This window comes from Podarcis pityusensis (genome assembly GCF_964106645.2).
Source record: "Podarcis pityusensis genome assembly, chromosome: 14".
Classification (NCBI taxonomy): Eukaryota; Metazoa; Chordata; class Lepidosauria; order Squamata; family Lacertidae; genus Podarcis; species Podarcis pityusensis.
In genome coordinates, this window is record NC_138039.1 from 36,209,862 (window position 1) to 36,226,678 (window position 16,817).

The window sequence follows — 16,817 nt, forward strand, 5'->3', positions numbered from 1 at the left end:
AATGTGGGGGAAATGCACTACTATTTTTGGCTACCATTGGCAAGCTAGGGAGCCACTGCTTTCACAACTCCGGGACATGTTTAGGGGGTTGTAAGCTTCTGCAGCTAGTGCTGTTATGAATCATGTACCAAAAAAACAGTTTTTACAACCAAGTGATAAGATACAAGGTTTATGGCCTAGATTTCCCGTTGAGTTAATGGGCATGAAATGCTATTCCTCTGACCCATAAATAACATAATGCTTAGGATTAAGGTCTCTAAACAGGCTGCTTGGCCTGTAGGATTTTTCTCTTGTGTATATGGGCTTAATCGCATCTGGAACGTGTGTGTGTGTGTCCGTGCGTGTGTGTTTAAAAACAATATATCAAAATTTAGTGAGTAATGACATGTCTTTCTGAAGGTGAGGTACAAGGGGCTGTTGATTCTGCTTGTTTTGAAATGTTGCTCTAGTGCATAGGAAGCTGCTGCTAAATATTCCAAGAATTTCACTCTCAAATGTGGAATTGTACCAGATGCTGGAGGGTTGATTCTTACTACCAAGCATTGTTTCCCAATGTAGATAGCAATGCAATGAGCTGTAGAGCTGTTCTCAGCAATTGCTTTCTCGGCAACTTTGATTTGATCTTCAAAAGAAGGAAGCATTGCTGACCAAATGGATATTTTTCAGATAGATGTACAAATCTGGACCCTTTATTTAGTCAACAGACGTCGCAAAAGCAAACCATTCCTTCTCTTAAAAAGTTCTTTCTAGTTAGGCTCAAAGACCTTCAATTTTAATCAGATACATTACCTCAAGGTTCTTCATGAAGCGTTTCAAAATAATGTACCAGAACTGACAGAAATCCTTTCTCTCAGTGACATCGTAATGTGTTAAAATAAACTCCTCTCAGTCAGATGAAAGAACTTAGATGAACAAACTCTGAAATTGTGCAGGGCATATTGTGTATTTCCCTTGATGTTATAAACATAGCATATAAAACATCACTACAGATTGAACAAACTGTATGCATGAGGAGCAAAAATAGCTTTGTTGTGAAATAAATGTGTTTTGTTTTTGTGGAATATGAAACTGGTGTAACTAGCATGTATTCTTTTGCTTTTGCTTTAAAACTTACCTCTCCCGACCTTTTTCATTGTGCAGAAGATATCACAATGGTAATTTGTCCAGGAATAGCCAATCACAGTGAGAAGCAGTACATCCGCACCTTTGTTGACTATTCCCAGAAGAATGGCTATCGATGTGCTGTGCTAAACCACCTTGGAGCTCTGCCAACTATTGAGTTGACTTCACCACGCATGTTCACTTATGGTAAATATTGGCTCTTTCATCTTAACCTTTCAGAGTTACTTTGCAACTGGACAAATTCCTCTAATGTCAAAGCACACTAGATGGTGCCTTCTGAAGCTTGAAAGTGTTGTCTGTGATAAAACCTCCTCCTTTTTGCTAATTCCCAAGCAGGATGACTTATCTGCTCAATTAAAAAAAAAAGTATTCGAAGTAGCAGCCATTACTTGTTCTAAGTCTGCATTAATTTTGTTTCCAAAGGTTGATTCCTGAAACCCCTCTCTTTACAGTACACTATATTGGGAAGCATTGGGAAGGGAAAGTAGTAGGGACAAGATGACTTGGTGAGATAATACCATGATCACCTTGCCAATGTTTTGCCATATATAATGCTTCAAAATGGGATGACCATGAGATAGCAGTTGAAGATGCAACCACTATAGCATTACCAGCTTCCCAGCGTCTGTGTGTCCAGTACATTCATCCACCTAGGAGAAAAGTAGCTCTCTATTTACTCAGATTCTCTTTGCCAGAAAAGTAATTGATGTGTAACTTTTCAAGATAGGTGAGCATAAAGCTGATATCTATTAAAGGAGAGTGGGGATCTCTTTAGCTGATGTAGGCCTGTTGGCTCTTGTCACATCTTGTATCTCAGTGCTTGTGATTAGAATTTCAAGCCTCCAGGGTACGGTCTACTGCATGGCTGCTCTTTAATAACCATAGTCTATTCCGCCCTCAGGAGATAATTCTGGAGTGTTGTTGAGCAACCCAAAATGTTGTTGTAAAGCTCTGCACCGCCCCTCCTTCCTATGGGAGTTATGTTCTTTGAGTCTTAGGTATGGTGTTCATAAACAAGGCTTGAAAAACATTTTCAAGAATGAAGATGCATCCTCCCTACCAAAAAAGTGCTGTGCAATGTCTCTCCTCCCCAAAGTATTAAATATCAAGCTGTGACACATGTATCCTCTCAGGGGCTGGGAAATCAACTCAGTATATAACAGGCTGAGCATGCCCAGCCACGGAGCTGCATCTGGTCCGAACCTAGCCACCCTATCCTCTTGTTCTTTTTGGGAAGACATCCTCTGAAAGGAAAGAGATGAAGTGCATCCAAAACCTTAGTATAGGGCTGCCATATTCCCAAATTGCAGTCCAATTTTTAAAAAATTGCAGTCTGATTCCTGGACATATGGCAGCCCTACTTTAGTGCAAAGCTAAGCACCCTTTCCTGGGAGAAGGGGATGGGAGCCAAAGAGAAACTGCATCTGTAGCCAAGGGTCCAATATGAAGCTCACTGTCCAACCAATGTCTGAAATGTTTTGCCAAGATCCCCATCTCCCCATATTCTGTGACCCTCCAGAATATGGAGGTGAGAAGCTTGGCAATAACTGTTTGTGCCCACTTAAGGGCTGACAGAGTGTCTCAGAAACCCATGTTACGTTGCTTAGCTGAAACACAACATAGTCCTGTTTCAGTCACTGCAAGCAAGCCCTGGGGATCAGCGTGGTATTGGTATTAAGGCTTCTTGGTGCTGTCCCTAACTCTAAAAAATTCCTGAAGGGTTATAATGTCTCTGAGGGCTGTAGCTCAGAGGTAGAGCATCTACTTTGCATGCAGAATGTCTGGGATTCAGTCCTTATAATCTCCAAGAAGGGTTAGGAGAGACTCCATCTTGAACCATGGAGAGCCACTGTAAGTCATTGTAGACCATACAGAGCTAGATGGACCCCATTGATCGGTATAAGGCAGCTTCCTAGGTTCCTGTAAATGTTTTTGAAGGAGTGGCCATTGACAGTAGAAAATAATAGTCAGGCCATGTTGGCACAGGAGTTCTATGTGTATGAATACAGTCTTCAGTTCCCAAAAGTTTGTACAAATCCCTGCATGTGAAGGATTACAGTCAAATGCACAAATTAGACTTGATCGCTGAATAGCTGCTGGAAATCTGGACTGTGAGCAGCAATTTGTTTTTTTTGCAGGGAGGGGGATACTTTATAGATTTCTCTCCCAGTTCACAGTTGGAAGAAATGACAGTGTGTGTAGTATTTTTAGTTACAGCTTTTGGCTGGAACCTGATGACTGCTGAACAGAGAATGAAATATTTTGAAAAACTTGCTATGATCCTTTAAGGGGGGGGGAGTTTTCTGCTGTAGCCGGCAGTTAGAGGCTCTGTTCATATGGCAGTAAAAAAGGGAATAAAAAGGTTCTTTAGAAGAGCAGGTGTGGGTTTCATTATTAATGTGGGTGTATTCTCCCTCTGTATGATCTTCTGGAATATCACTGTATATGTGCAGAAATGCCCATTGTGATTCAATAATGAACAATGATGTTAGAAATGTTGTCTCTTGAAGTGCATATGTGAGCTCTAGGGGAAGATTGGGACTTTAGATGCATCTGCGATATGTCATGTTTAATTTTTTTTGCTGTTCTATAGGTTGCACATGGGAATTTGGAGCCATGGTGAACTACATCAGGAAAACTTATCCTCAGTCCAAGCTGGTTGTTGTGGGCTTCAGCCTTGGTGGAAACATAGTGTGCAAATATCTGGGGGAGAACCAGACTAACCAAGAGGGTGTATTGTGCTGTGTCAGCGTATGTCAAGGGTACAGTGCACTGAGGTAAGCTTGGTCTTGTAGAACAGGAGAAACTTATGGTACATGTCTAAGGAAATAATCTGCTGGTCATGGAGATATGCTACAGATACCAAAAGCTTTCTTTGGGGTTCAGGGGCATAAAAACTTTAGTTGTGTGAAGTTTTGTTACTAAACTGTGTTTTGAACTTTTTGCACAAAAAAGGGAACTGGGAACTTACAGCAAATTTCATCATTAAAATTGCTGTTGGCATATTCAGTTGCTATACGCATTTAGTTGAGAGCAAAGGGTGCAAACCATTTCCACATATACCCAGCCTATTGTTTTGTACTCTTTTATTCATTATTAGCAGTCTGTTTTGAAGCTTTGTCATGGCCAATTTTTTTGATATCTAGTGCCAATGGGAAAAATATTAGGCACACCCTTCCCTCCTGCTGTTCTTTTGTTCAGAGTCACAGTCTCCCAAAACTACTTTGGCTCTGTGTATTTCCAGTGTTGAACTGAGGCTCCAAACAGGATGTATAGTAGTGTCCATGTGTGCACACAGGAGCTACATATATCCCAAGAGATCAAAAGTGACATTTAAAAAAGGACCTTTGTGCTACTTAGAAGCACAACACATATTATATTATATTATATTATATTATATTATATTATATTATATTATATTATATTATATTATATTATATTATATTATATTATGCCATGCCCTATACCCAGAGGTCTCAGGGTGGTTCACAGAACAAAATCAAAATATAAAACCACAAAATACATAATCAAAATTGTCAGAGCTGGCTCCAGGTCCCAGCTCACAGAGGACCAACGCTAGCCGGCAGTAATGTACAAAAGTCTTTATTGAAGTACAGTTTCCATTTTCAAGCCGCAGCGCCCCAGCTCTACGTCTAGGGGTTAGATCGGCGAAGCTCCATCTGAGTCTCCGCCCCCTGTACACCAGTTTAAGATTCTAGCCTTACTCCACCTCTTACGTCTCTCCTTTCTCCTCTGGGTCCTGCTACCCCCCGGGGTCCCTTCCTTCCTGGATTCTTCTGACGCTGACGTTGACCCCCCTGACTCCTCCCCCTCTTTTCGGCGGGCTTTGGGACCTGGCTCCCTATCCGGGCTGCCAACTGCGCCGCCCTCCTGTACATTTGAACTTGGCGCGCGCGCCCAGCCTTCAACCTTCCTCTCGACCGTTTCCTCGCTCCCCGATGGAGGCGTGGCCAATCCTGACTCATGTCCTCCCACTGGCAGTGCGCCGCCTGATCCCGATGCCTGGGACTCCTCCCCCCTACTGCACTCTGGTGTGGACGCTGGTCCTGATTTCCAACTGCTGCTCTCTGAGTCCCCTCTGGCCCCTTCTTCCTGGGGTGTCCCCCTCGGCACCCCCCTTGCTCTGACCATGGGAGCCCCTTTCTGTGAATCTTCCGATTCGCTGGAAAGACACAGAGACCTCGGACCGCTGTCATCGCTAACATTTCCTTCGGACTCCTCCCCCTCGCTCTCTATTTCCTCCCTTTCCTGTGCCTCTGCTCCTGAACCCCTGACATCCATCCCCCCCTCGAAGCCCCCCCTTCCCCCCTCCCCTCCTTCAGGTGTGGGTACTGGGTGCTCCGTCGTTGTGGGGGTGAGTGCCGGATACAGTTCGTCCCCCGTGGCGTGCATCCAGCCGGATAAGTCCGGCTCGTCCTCCGTGCTCTCGCCGACCTCAATTTCCTCTGCTTCCATCTCTTTGCCGCCGTGCTCGAACCCAAGGTCCTCCCCCAACACGTCCATGTCCGTCTCTCCCCCGGTCTCCTCCGGGGACGTTGCCTGCCAAGGACCCCCCAGCCACTTCCTGCGCCACTGCTCCTCTGGTCGATTGTCCCACCAATAGGAACGGTCTGAGGCAGACCCCGAGGGTGATCCCTCCGGGGAACGTGTTTCTAGTGCCGGTTCCTCGTCCGAGGTGAACCCCTGGAATGTGCTAGCTGAAAATGTGGGTGTGAAAAGCCAGTCGTCGAAATACTCGGCTGGCATGGGCCTGTGTGGGAAAAGGGCATGAAACTCGTCCTTGAGAAGAGGTTCGTCCAAGGCATAGTCTGGCACCCAACTGTTGGCGCTGGCCGGGGTACCTTCTCTGGCGAGAAGATATTCTACTCCCTCTTCCCCCCATCTCGAGTCTAAAATCTCTGTGACTTCGTTGACGGGTTCCCGCCTTGGCGACCCCCCCCTTGTGGGCGTTTCCCTGAACGGGTCTGGTGCCGTGCCTGGCTCCTGAAATCTATGAGGTGCTTTGTAGGGCGTGAGCACTGATCTATGGAAAACTGGGTGCATTCTGGATCCCTCCGGCAGTGTCAACCGGAAGGCCACTGGATTGACCTGTGCCTCGACTTGGTAGGGTCCTAGCTGCTTATGCCCTAGCTTCTTCTTCGCTAACGATCTGGCCGGCACTGCCTGGGCTGCTAACCAAACCCAGTCTCCCACCTGTATGTCTTCCCCAACCCTTCTGTGCTTGTCAGCCTGCAGTTTGTATGCGTGCTTTGCTAGTTCAAACTGCCTCCGAAGCTGTTCGTGAACCTCCTGCAACTCTGATGCTAAGGCTTCCGCTGCCTGTGGCTCCCCCTCCCCCGCTCTCGCTAATCCCGGGAAGGTTCTGGGATGCCTCCCGTTGTTGGCGAAGAACGGTGTCACCCCCGTGGACACGTGCTTCGTGTTGTTGTAGGCGAACTCAGCGAGCGGCAGGTAGTCCACCCATGTTGCCGGCTGCTGATTTGCGTAGCATCGCAGGTACTGCTGCATGATGGCGTTGACTCGCTCCGCTTGTCCGTTCGTCTGCGGGTGTCTCGCCGACGCTAGGTTGATCTTGACGTTCAGGAAACCCATCAGCTTCTGCCAGAAGTTCGAGATGAACTGTCGCCCCCGGTCGGACAGGATAGACCGTGGCAGACCGTGAACCCTGAACACGTGGTCTATGAACAGTTTGGCGGTCTGTTCCGCCGTGGCCACCTTCGCGCACGGAATGAAGTGGGCCATTTTGGTGAACATGTCCACCACCACTAGCACTGTCGTCTTGCCCCTCGAGCTGGGTAGATCCGTGACAAAGTCCAGGGCCACCCTCTCCCACGGTTCGAGCGGTGTCTGCAGCGGTTCGAGCAGTCCCGCCGGCGGTTTGTGCACTGACTTGGCCCTTTGGCAGGTGTCGCACCTCGAGACGTAATCCGCGACTTCCCCCCGCATCTTGGGCCACCAAAAATCTCTGGCTACTAATTCTACCGTCTTCTCTTTGCCAAAGTGCCCGGCGGTGGGTGCGTCGTGCAACTGCTGCAGTACTTTCGCGCGGAGGTCGTCTCCCGGTACGTAGAGGGCCCCTCTGCGGATGAGCAATCCGTCGCGTATCTGGAACTCGTCGTCCTCCGCCGTGCCCCTTTGCACCTCCTCCATCTTGGCTTGTGCGAAAGGGTCCTTCTGCAGTGCTCGACGTACAGCTTCCAGGTCCACGGTTGCTGAAGCGCACGCCCACGCTTTCGGTGCGAAAATGTGCTTGGCCGCTGCTGGTGCCGCCTCCTCGAGGTATTGCGGCTTTCTGGACAGTGCATCCGCCATGATGTTGTTGTCGCCTGGGATGTACTCTATCCTGAAGTCGAAATCCGCAAAGAACTCCGCCCATCGTATGTGCCTCTGGTTCAGGAACCTTGCCGTGCGCCAGTACTCCAGGTTTTTATGGTCCGTGCGGACCTGCACTGTGTGTTTGGCTCCAATGAGGAAGTGCCGCCACGCCTTGAATGCTGCATGAATGGCCAGCAACTCCCTGTCCCAGATGGCGTAGTTCTGCTCTGACTTGCTGAGCTTCCTGGAGTAGAAGGCACACGGTCTCCAGTCCCCATGCGGGTCTTGCTGCAACAGTACTGCCCCCACGGCTCTGTCTGAGGCGTCCGTTTCAACCCTCATCGGTCTGCTGGGATTCACATGCAGTAGCTGCTCTTCGGACGAGAAGAGACGCTTGAGTTTCTGAAAGGACTGCTCCGCTTGCTCCGTCCAGATGAACTTCTTCTTCTTGGAGCTGAGCGTGTCGGTAATGGCCGCTGTCTGCATCGCGAACCCCTTGATGAACTTGCGGTAAAAGTTGGCGAAACCGACAAACCGCTGGACCTCCTTCCGATTGCGCGGGCTCTTCCAGTCCAACACTGAGCGAACCTTGGCGCTGTCCATGGCGAGCCCCTTGTCCGACAACTTGTAGCCCAGGAAATCTACCTCCTTCATGTCGAACTGGCACTTCTCCAGCTTGGCGTACAGCCTGTGCTCCTGCAGTCTCTGCAGAACTTCCTTGACGTCTCCCTCGTGGGTCTCCTCTGATTCTGAAAATATCAGGATGTCGTCCAGGAAGCAGACGCATTTCTTGTAGAGGAGACCCGCCAATACGTGATGCATGAAGGCTTGAAAACAGTGGGAGCCATTTTGTAATCCAAAGGGCATAACTCTGTATTCATAGGTGCCCAGGGGCGTGAACATGGCAGTCTTCCATTCGTCGCCCTCCCGTATGCGAATCAGGTTGTACGCCCCTCGCAGATCCAACTTTGTGAAAACGCGTCCTTTCCTCACCGTTGCGAGCAGGTCATCTATCTTGGGCATGGGAAAGGCTGTGGGCTTGGTTTTCGAGTTCAAAATTCTATAGTCCACCACAAGCCTTTTTTGGGGCGTGTCCTTCTTCTTCACAAAGAATACAGGACTGCCCCCCACTGCCTTCGACTCCTGGATGAAACCGCGCTTCAAGTTGAGGTCTATGAACTCCCTGAGTTCCTGCAGCTCGTCTTCAGACATGGAATACAGTTTCCCGGTTGGCAGCGTCGCCCCTGGCAGGAGGTCAATCTTGCAGTCATAGGACCTGTGGGGAGGCAGCTTGTCCGCTTCCTTCTCGCAGAAAACCTCCAAAAACGCTGCGTACTTGAGTGGCACTGCTTGCAGCGTGCCTAATTGTAGCTGCGGGTCATCCTCTTCCCCTTCCGGGCTAGGCAGAATGCAATGTTCCGCACAGTATGAGGAGCCGAAGGTCAGTTGTCGCTGGTACCACGCCAATGCTGGGCTGTGCCTGTGCAGCCAACTCATGCCTAATACTATAGGCGTGTCCGACAGTTGGGTGACATTGAAGCTGATGACTTCTCGGTGATTCCCAATTTGCATCACCATCGGAGGCGTTTGCTGCACCACCTGCCCCCCCAGCAATTCCCTGCCATCCACCGTGACAACCTTCAGAGGCAGCGTGGCTGGCAGGAGTGCTATGTTGTGCTCTTGAATGAAATCCAGTCCTATGAAGTCTGCGTTACTACCAGAGTCAATGGTAATCGGCACTTCCATAGTGAGTCCATTGGGTAGTTGGAGCGATGCTGTGAGCTGCACCACTGGTTTGGGCGGGAGAGGGTCTGTGGGCTGCAAAATCTCTGGGGACGGCTTCATTGACTTGTCTGGCTGGGCCCCAGTGCCTCTTCCTCCAACCAGACTCTGTCGTTTCCCTGCTGTGGTTCTCTCTGCTGAGTTGCGTCTGTTACTGTTGCTGAGGCTGCAGTGTGCTTGTGGAGCCTCTGGGGACACTCTTTCGCCATGTGCTGAGCACTGTCGCAGATGTAGCACTTCCTGTTCCCTCTAGGAGGCTTCGCTTTGACTGCTCCCGGTGTTAGGGCTCCGGTTGCTGACTGAGCCCTGGCGCTTCCAATCTCCATCGGTTCCTCTCCCCCTCCCTGCGGAGGTGTGGATTGCGCACGCGCTGCATCCTTGGGAAAGAGGGGAGGTGCTCTCACTGGCGTACGTCCCCAACGTCCTTCTTCTCTGTTCCATGGACGTTCTTCCAGACGCACCCCAATTTGCAGCGCCCGCCGGACAACCTCCTGAGTGCTCTTTGGTCTCTCCCCCCTTGCAATCTCATCTTTCACATTTGCATTCAAGCCTTCCCAAAAAAGGTCTCTGGCTGGGGCAGAATCCTTCTCCCATCCCAGCGCATGGACTAACGCAAAAAAGCGGGAATGGTACTGCCTTACACTGGCTCTGCCTTGTTTGAGCCCATGTATGTCTTTTCTGGCGATATCAATGTCTATATTTGATAAAAAACACGAATCCATCGCTTTAATGAATGCATCCGCATTTTGGAGCGCCGGATCCTTATCTCTCCACAGATTGCGCAGCCACGCTTTAGCTTCCCCATGCAAATGGGACAAGATAAACCCCACCTTCTCTTGCTCATCTCTAAAGTCTTTATCCAGCAGTTCCAGCGCAAACAGCACGTCTGCTCGGAAGTTAGGGTACTGCTGCAAATTCCCATCGAAATGAGATACCAGGCTGCCTCCTCTTTTCCCCAGCCCAATCCCCTCTGATTTGGGTCCCGGTTGCCCCTGCTTAGCAAGCACTTCCAACCTGGCTTGGAGATCCCTGCAGGCGGCAGCCGCTTCCTCTTCCCTTTTCCTGGATGCGAGTACCTCCGCGTTGAGTTGTGTCACTGCATCTTGCAGGGCTGCTAGTTGCTGTTCTGTAGTCATCTTGCCTGACTTTTGTGAGCTCGCGAAGCACCAATCTTCTTCCCTCGCTGCGTCCACTCACGTTACGAGGTTTTTGGTGCAAACTTTTTGAGATGGAGCTTACTGTCAGAGCTGGCTCCAGGTCCCAGCTCACAGAGGACCAACGCTAGCCGGCAGTAATGTACAAAAGTCTTTATTGAAGTACAGTTTCCATTTTCAAGCCGCAGCGCCCCAGCTCTACGTCTAGGGGTTAGATCGGCGAAGCTCCATCTGAGTCTCCGCCCCCTGTACACCAGTTTAAGATTCTAGCCTTACTCCACCTCTTACGTCTCTCCTTTCTCCTCTGGGTCCTGCTACCCCCCGGGGTCCCTTCCTTCCTGGATTCTTCTGACGCTGACGTTGACCCCCCTGACTCCTCCCCCTCTTTTCGGCGGGCTTTGGGACCTGGCTCCCTATCCGGGCTGCCAACTGCGCCGCCCTCCTGTACATTTGAACTTGGCGCGCGCGCCCAGCCTTCAACCTTCCTCTCGACCGTTTCCTCGCTCCCCGATGGAGGCGTGGCCAATCCTGACTCATGTCCTCCCACTGGCAGTGCGCCGCCTGATCCCGATCCCTGGGACTCCTCCCCCCTACTGCACTCTGGTGTGGACGCTGGTCCTGATTTCCAACTGCTGCTCTCTGAGTCCCCTCTGGCCCCTTCTTCCTGGGGTGTCCCCCTCGGCACCCCCCTTGCTCTGACCATGGGAGCCCCTTTCTGTGAATCTTCCGATTCGCTGGAAAGACTCAGAGACCTCGGACCGCTGTCATCGCTAACATTTCCTTCGGACTCCTCCCCCTCGCTCTCTATTTCCTCCCTTTCCTGTGCCTCTGCTCCTGAACCCCTGACAAAAATGAAAACAACAACACAATAACCCCCTCCCTCCCCCCCAAACCCCCACATTTTAAAAGGACATAGGATGTCAGTCAAATCAACCAAAGGCCTGGTTAAAAAGGAAAGTTTTTGCCTGGCACCTAAAGTTATATAATGAAGGCACCAGGTGAACTTCCCTGGGGAGCGCATTCTACAGATGGGGAGCCACCGTAGAGAAGGCCCGTTCTCATGTTGCCACCCTCTGGACCTCTCAAGGAGGAGACACACGAAGAAGGGCGTCAGGGGATGATCTCAAGGTCAGGGGATGATCTCAAGGTCCGGGTAGGTTCATATGGGAAGAGATGGTCCTTGAGGTATTGCGGTCCTGAGCCGTTCAAGGCTTTACAGGTCAAAACCAGCACTTTGAATTGGGTCCGGAAACAATTGGTAGCCAGTGAAGTCAGACCAGGATTGGTGTAGTATGCTCAAGCCATCTTGCTCCGGTGAGCAACCTGGCAGCTGAATTCCGCACTAGCTGAAGTTTCTGAAACGTCTTCAGAGGCAGCCCTACGTATAACGCATTGCAGTAATTCAACCTTGAGGTTACCACAGCATAGACAACAGTAGTTAGGCTATCCCTGTCCAGATAGGAGTGTAGCTGGGCCACCAGCTGAAGCTGATGGACAGCACTCTGGGCCACTGAGGCCACCTGAGCCTCGAGCAACAGCAAAGGATCCAGGAGTACCCCAAAGCAATGGACCTGCTCCTTCAGAGGAAGTGTAACCCCATCAAGCACAGGCGATCTCCACCCATCTGGTCTAGGGAACCACCCACTAACAGTGCCTCAGTCTTATCTGGATTGAGTTTCAGTTTTTTGGCTCTCATCCAGTCCATTACCAAGGCAAGACACTGGTCCAGCACTTCCACTGCCTCACCTGCAGTTGTAAAGCAGAAATAAAGCAGAGTGTCATCGGCATACTGCTGACAATGTACTCCAAACCTCTGGATAACCCCACCCAGCGGTTTTACGTGGATGTGAAGGTTCCACGGGGCTGAAAAGCATTCCCCAAGCAACACCCTCTGGGAAGTAGGACTGGAACCACCGCAAAGTGGTGCCACCCAACCCCTAGTTCGGACAGTTGCTTCAGAAGGACACCATGGTCAATGGTATCGAAAGTATTATAAAGCCAGATTACACTGGAATATTGAAAGATAGAGTCTTATATTCTTGCCAGTCTCCAAATGATGAGTAGAGGTTTAGGAAGGGAATTTCTTGGTGTTCTTTCAGATCTGATTAGATATTTGTACATTTACAGTAATGTTAATTCAGGCAGAGGATGTAGCAACCATGCTTTTTATAGTCCTGTGCGCTGAGGGCAGTGTACTCTGAAAGAAAGGTTAAAAATCGTTTGACCTAACCTTGATGAGCTCTGGTGTATTTTAAGGTCAAAACCCAAGGGGAGGGTACTGTTCTAAAAAACAACAACCAATAATTTATTTCGTCATCCACTTGCACAAATGGATTTAGAGTTGGAAGCCTTCCCTAGAATGACATTTAGTATGCAAAGTTCTGCTTATTAGGAAATAAATGCAATTAAAATCCGTTAGTTGCAGTACTGTAGCTGTAACTGCACTTTAACTAAAGGATGTTGTATCTGAATGTAAATACTACACAGGAGGCCCTTCTGGTTGGAGAAAGTGTTGAGCAGGCTAAGGAAATGGCAACCTCCATATTAATAGAACACATAGCAATTCAGCTCTGGTTCCAAACTGGACAACAAAGGCTCCCTTTATATTTAAGACTGTGCAGCTGCAGAAATGTTGTGGCAGGATTAAATTTTTTAAGCAAAGGGATTAGAAATTGGAACAACATAAGCTTAATACACCGTGTCTTCTCTCCTCCCCATCTCTAAAATATTTGTCAAACTTTGTTTGAACCTGAGAAAAATGTGAGGATACTGCATGTAACTGCAAGATAGATTTTAGACTTTTACAAATTGCTTCACAAGACTGTGCCACCTTTGGCATGTGTACACATTCAGGGACTGCTATTTTAAAAGGGAGGTGGGTATTGTGCAAAAACCTCTCATTCTTATAAAGTACTAGTTGCTCTGTCTGTGTTTTCCTTACTTAGTTAACATTGTTTTTTAAAAAATAGCAGTTTCAAATACAGTTTTGAGTTCATCTGTCCATGCTATGTCAATTTTTGTAACGCATGTTTGAAATTACCTGTTGAGACAACATAGAACAACCCATCTCTTCCTGGAAAGTTCTGTTTTGCAAGCTGTTGGCTGTTTTGTGCTCCAGTTTCTAATGCTTTTGTTCCCCCTGCTGGCTGAATCCTTTAATGACACATTTCTCTTATGCATTACTGTGCGTTTGAAAAAGGAAAAAGCTGATTCCTTTTGAAGGTGTGATAGCTTATAGGTGGCCCTTTGAAGTGAATCAAATTAGTTATGTGGAAATGCTGCCATCTATTTGCAGAGTACTTTTTGTTGCTATGACCCTGGAAGCTTGCTTTTCCAGCTTTTAATTAATTTGCCCCATGTCATATCTTTAGGGCACAGGAAACCTTCATGCAATGGGATCAGTGTCGGAGATTTTACAACTTCCTCATGGCAGACAACTTGAAGAAAATCATATTGTCTCACAGGTACAAAATGATGCTCTTTATATTCTAAATGGGCCTCTGTGTCAGCTGATAATGTGCAGTACCATAAATTGTTCTTATGTGTCGCCAAGTTGAGCAGGGTACCAACAAAATTAATTCTCTGGATCAGTAGCTACTGAAGAACCATGTGCATTAGTAACCTTACTTTCAGAAACATCTTACTTAAGAAAGTCTGTGACACTTTGGCTGTGCTTGGGGAAAGGGTGTGAAACTACAATAACTGGTTGTTTGAACAGTTCCAGGTTAGCAGTAGTCAAAGCTTGTAACTGTAGTTGCTGTATTGCTTCCTGTTTAAACCAGTATGAAAAAACAGCTTAAAGAGACTCTAATTATATATAGGATATAGAACCCCCTTAATTCATCCCAGATAACTAAATATTATGACAACTTAACTAAATATATTAATCTCCCTGTTAAAAGAGCTCTTAGTTCTAAGCATGAGCAACCTTTGGCAGGTTTGAAGGATGGCTTGTTAATCTACAAAAACACTTTTGTCTCCATAATGGATCTTTTGTGCTCCAAGGCCAACCCTCAAACCAAACTTCCTTTTGCACATTTTCTTCTCCACCTCTGCTTTTTGGAGAACATGATCATGCATCTGATCCATAGTCTACAGCACACACCCTCTTTCATTGTTCTCACCTCTGCTGACAGGGCTATTGCTTAGTAATGTAATTGTCCACAGGGCCTAGTGCAGGGAGTGCTAACCTCTGGTCGAGGGGCCTCATTCAGCCCCTGAAGACCCCACTGCTTTTTGCAGCAACACAAAGGTGGAAATAAATTCCAGCACTGGGATGGGCAGAGAGATTCCTTCTTTCAAGGAGACCAAGGTGGCATACGTGGTTGCACACGCGCGTGCGCACACACACACACACACACACACTGCCATTTTATTTTTCAGCAACACTGTGAGAAAAATGAGACTGAGATGTCTGGTCCAAGTTAAGTCAACACCAGCAAGCTTCATGGCTGAGCAGGACTTTGAACTGGGATCTACTGCTCTAAGGCCAACTTCCTGACTACTGCAGTACACTGATTCTTAAGCACTTCTGACCTTGGCTCAATTTTACTACTACTACTACTACTACTATTATTATTATTATTATTATTATTATTATTATTATTATTAATACCCTGCCCATCTGGCTGGGTTTCCCCAGCCACTCTGGGCAGCTCCCAACAGAGTATTAAAAACACGATAAAACATCAAACATTAAAAACTTCCCTAAACAGGGCTGCCTTCAGATGTCTTCTAAAAGCCAGATAGTTGTTTATTTCCTTGACATCTGAGGGGAGAGTGTTCCACAGGACGGGTGCCACTACCGAGAAGGCCCTCTGCCTGGTTCCCTGTAACCTCACTTCTCGCAGTGAGGGAACCTCCAGAAGGCCTTCAGGACTGGACCTCAGTGTCTGGGCTGAACGATGGGGGACGCTCCTTCAGGTATACTGTTTGTATCTGCACCAGTTTCTGCACCAGTGTCAAAATCTGTGCCAGTATCAAGTCTTCAGGGCTGAACAAAACTGCCTTTTGTATTTTTTTCACACGGGACAGATTCAGAATTGTATTGGAGATGACAGTAACATGGATCTTAAGATCTGTGTCAACATAAAGCAATTTATGGAGTAACCTTCAGATCAGCAGTAAACCCAATAGAGTAGGTTCTCTAATAGTTACAGTATGTCTGTGTTTCATAGTCACTCACTTCATTCTCTACGTTTCAGACACACCTTGTTTGCTGAGAGCCCTAAAAAGCCTCAGAGTTTATTAGAGTCGGACTTGAGCAGACTTCACACAGCAACATCCCTTATGCAGATTGATGACAGTATCATGAGGTATGGACATCAAGAAGCACATTTGGTAACTCTCCCCCGTCATTTAGACCTTCCTGAAATGGAGGCTGCTGTTATCATCATTGTGCATATAACTCCCAATTCTTTCTTGATCTTATTATTTACAGGTTTGTCTTGCCTCTTGTTCGTTAGACTTTTAAAAATGAATTTACCATGCTGTAAATAGCAAAGCTGCTGAGTGAGTAAAATTAGGGTGCAGGGTGACGAATCAGACTATGCAGTTGAGGTTCTACAGTGTTTCTGTGAAACATATCTTAAGCCAGTACTAGAAATCTTTTCTGAATGGTTAGAAAACAGTGATCCTTGTCATCTAATTCCTTTGGCAAATTCCAGTAATTTGAGTTACTTGGTGGTGCTACAGAAACACCTGAGGGGTGCTGGTAAAAGTTCATCAGAATAGAGCTATTTTGTTAGAAGCACCAATGCCCCCAAATGCTAGCACCACTGCTGAATCACTTTCAGTTATGGAATAGATGGAAAATGAAGCCGGTCTGAACGAAATGTGTTTTTTAGATTTGTAGTTGTATCAAATTCTTCATATACTGATTTGCCAGTAGCCATTGGCATAACAAAAAGTTGTGATTCCTTATGATCAGTGCTTACCACTTTCTACATATTGTGTTACATAGCTGAACTTCTGTCATGGAGTTTCAAGGGTAGGTTTTCCAGTAGAAACTAGATAAAGCCTTTGTTGGTTAGCCTTAGTTTCCCCTACACCCTATAGTGATATGGCAAGAAATCAACCCTGTCCTCAGAGGACACCCTCCTTTTTTTGGCTGCACACTTGTTCCTCAGTAAAACTTGCATTCCCAAATAGGCGGACTAGGAGTTGCTATACTTCCTATGTGTGTTTCCTTGCTTGTTTTTGCTTGCTTCTGTTACTTCATCCAAGGAGTCTTGGAATGTATTGCACACAAATAATTCGTAGGATGCCCTGTTTATGACTCATGACCACTACAAATAATATTTAGGGTGGCTGGGAGTTATATGAACATCAGCATTACGTTCTACTAGTTAGGTAGGGGATTGACTTCTGTTCTTAGAAGAACTTGGGAGCCTGATGTTGCATCTAAAGAGGGGCTAGTAATAT

The 16,817-nt window shown here is 47.5% G+C and overlaps 1 protein-coding gene across 2 annotated transcripts in view; it reads left to right on the forward strand.

The window, feature by feature from the left end:
* The window catches only part of ABHD2 (abhydrolase domain containing 2, acylglycerol lipase), a 38,965-nt gene that overhangs the window by 19,637 nt on the left and 2,511 nt on the right, over positions 1-16,817 (forward strand). For both annotated transcript variants that reach the window (XM_080980476.1, XM_080980477.1), the window contains exons 5-8: positions 1,141-1,308; positions 3,716-3,899; positions 13,766-13,858; positions 15,599-15,709. In XM_080980476.1, the coding sequence (XP_080836602.1) occupies positions 1,141-1,308; positions 3,716-3,899; positions 13,766-13,858; positions 15,599-15,709 (556 nt within the window). The remainder of the gene's footprint in view (positions 1-1,140; positions 1,309-3,715; positions 3,900-13,765; positions 13,859-15,598; positions 15,710-16,817) is intronic.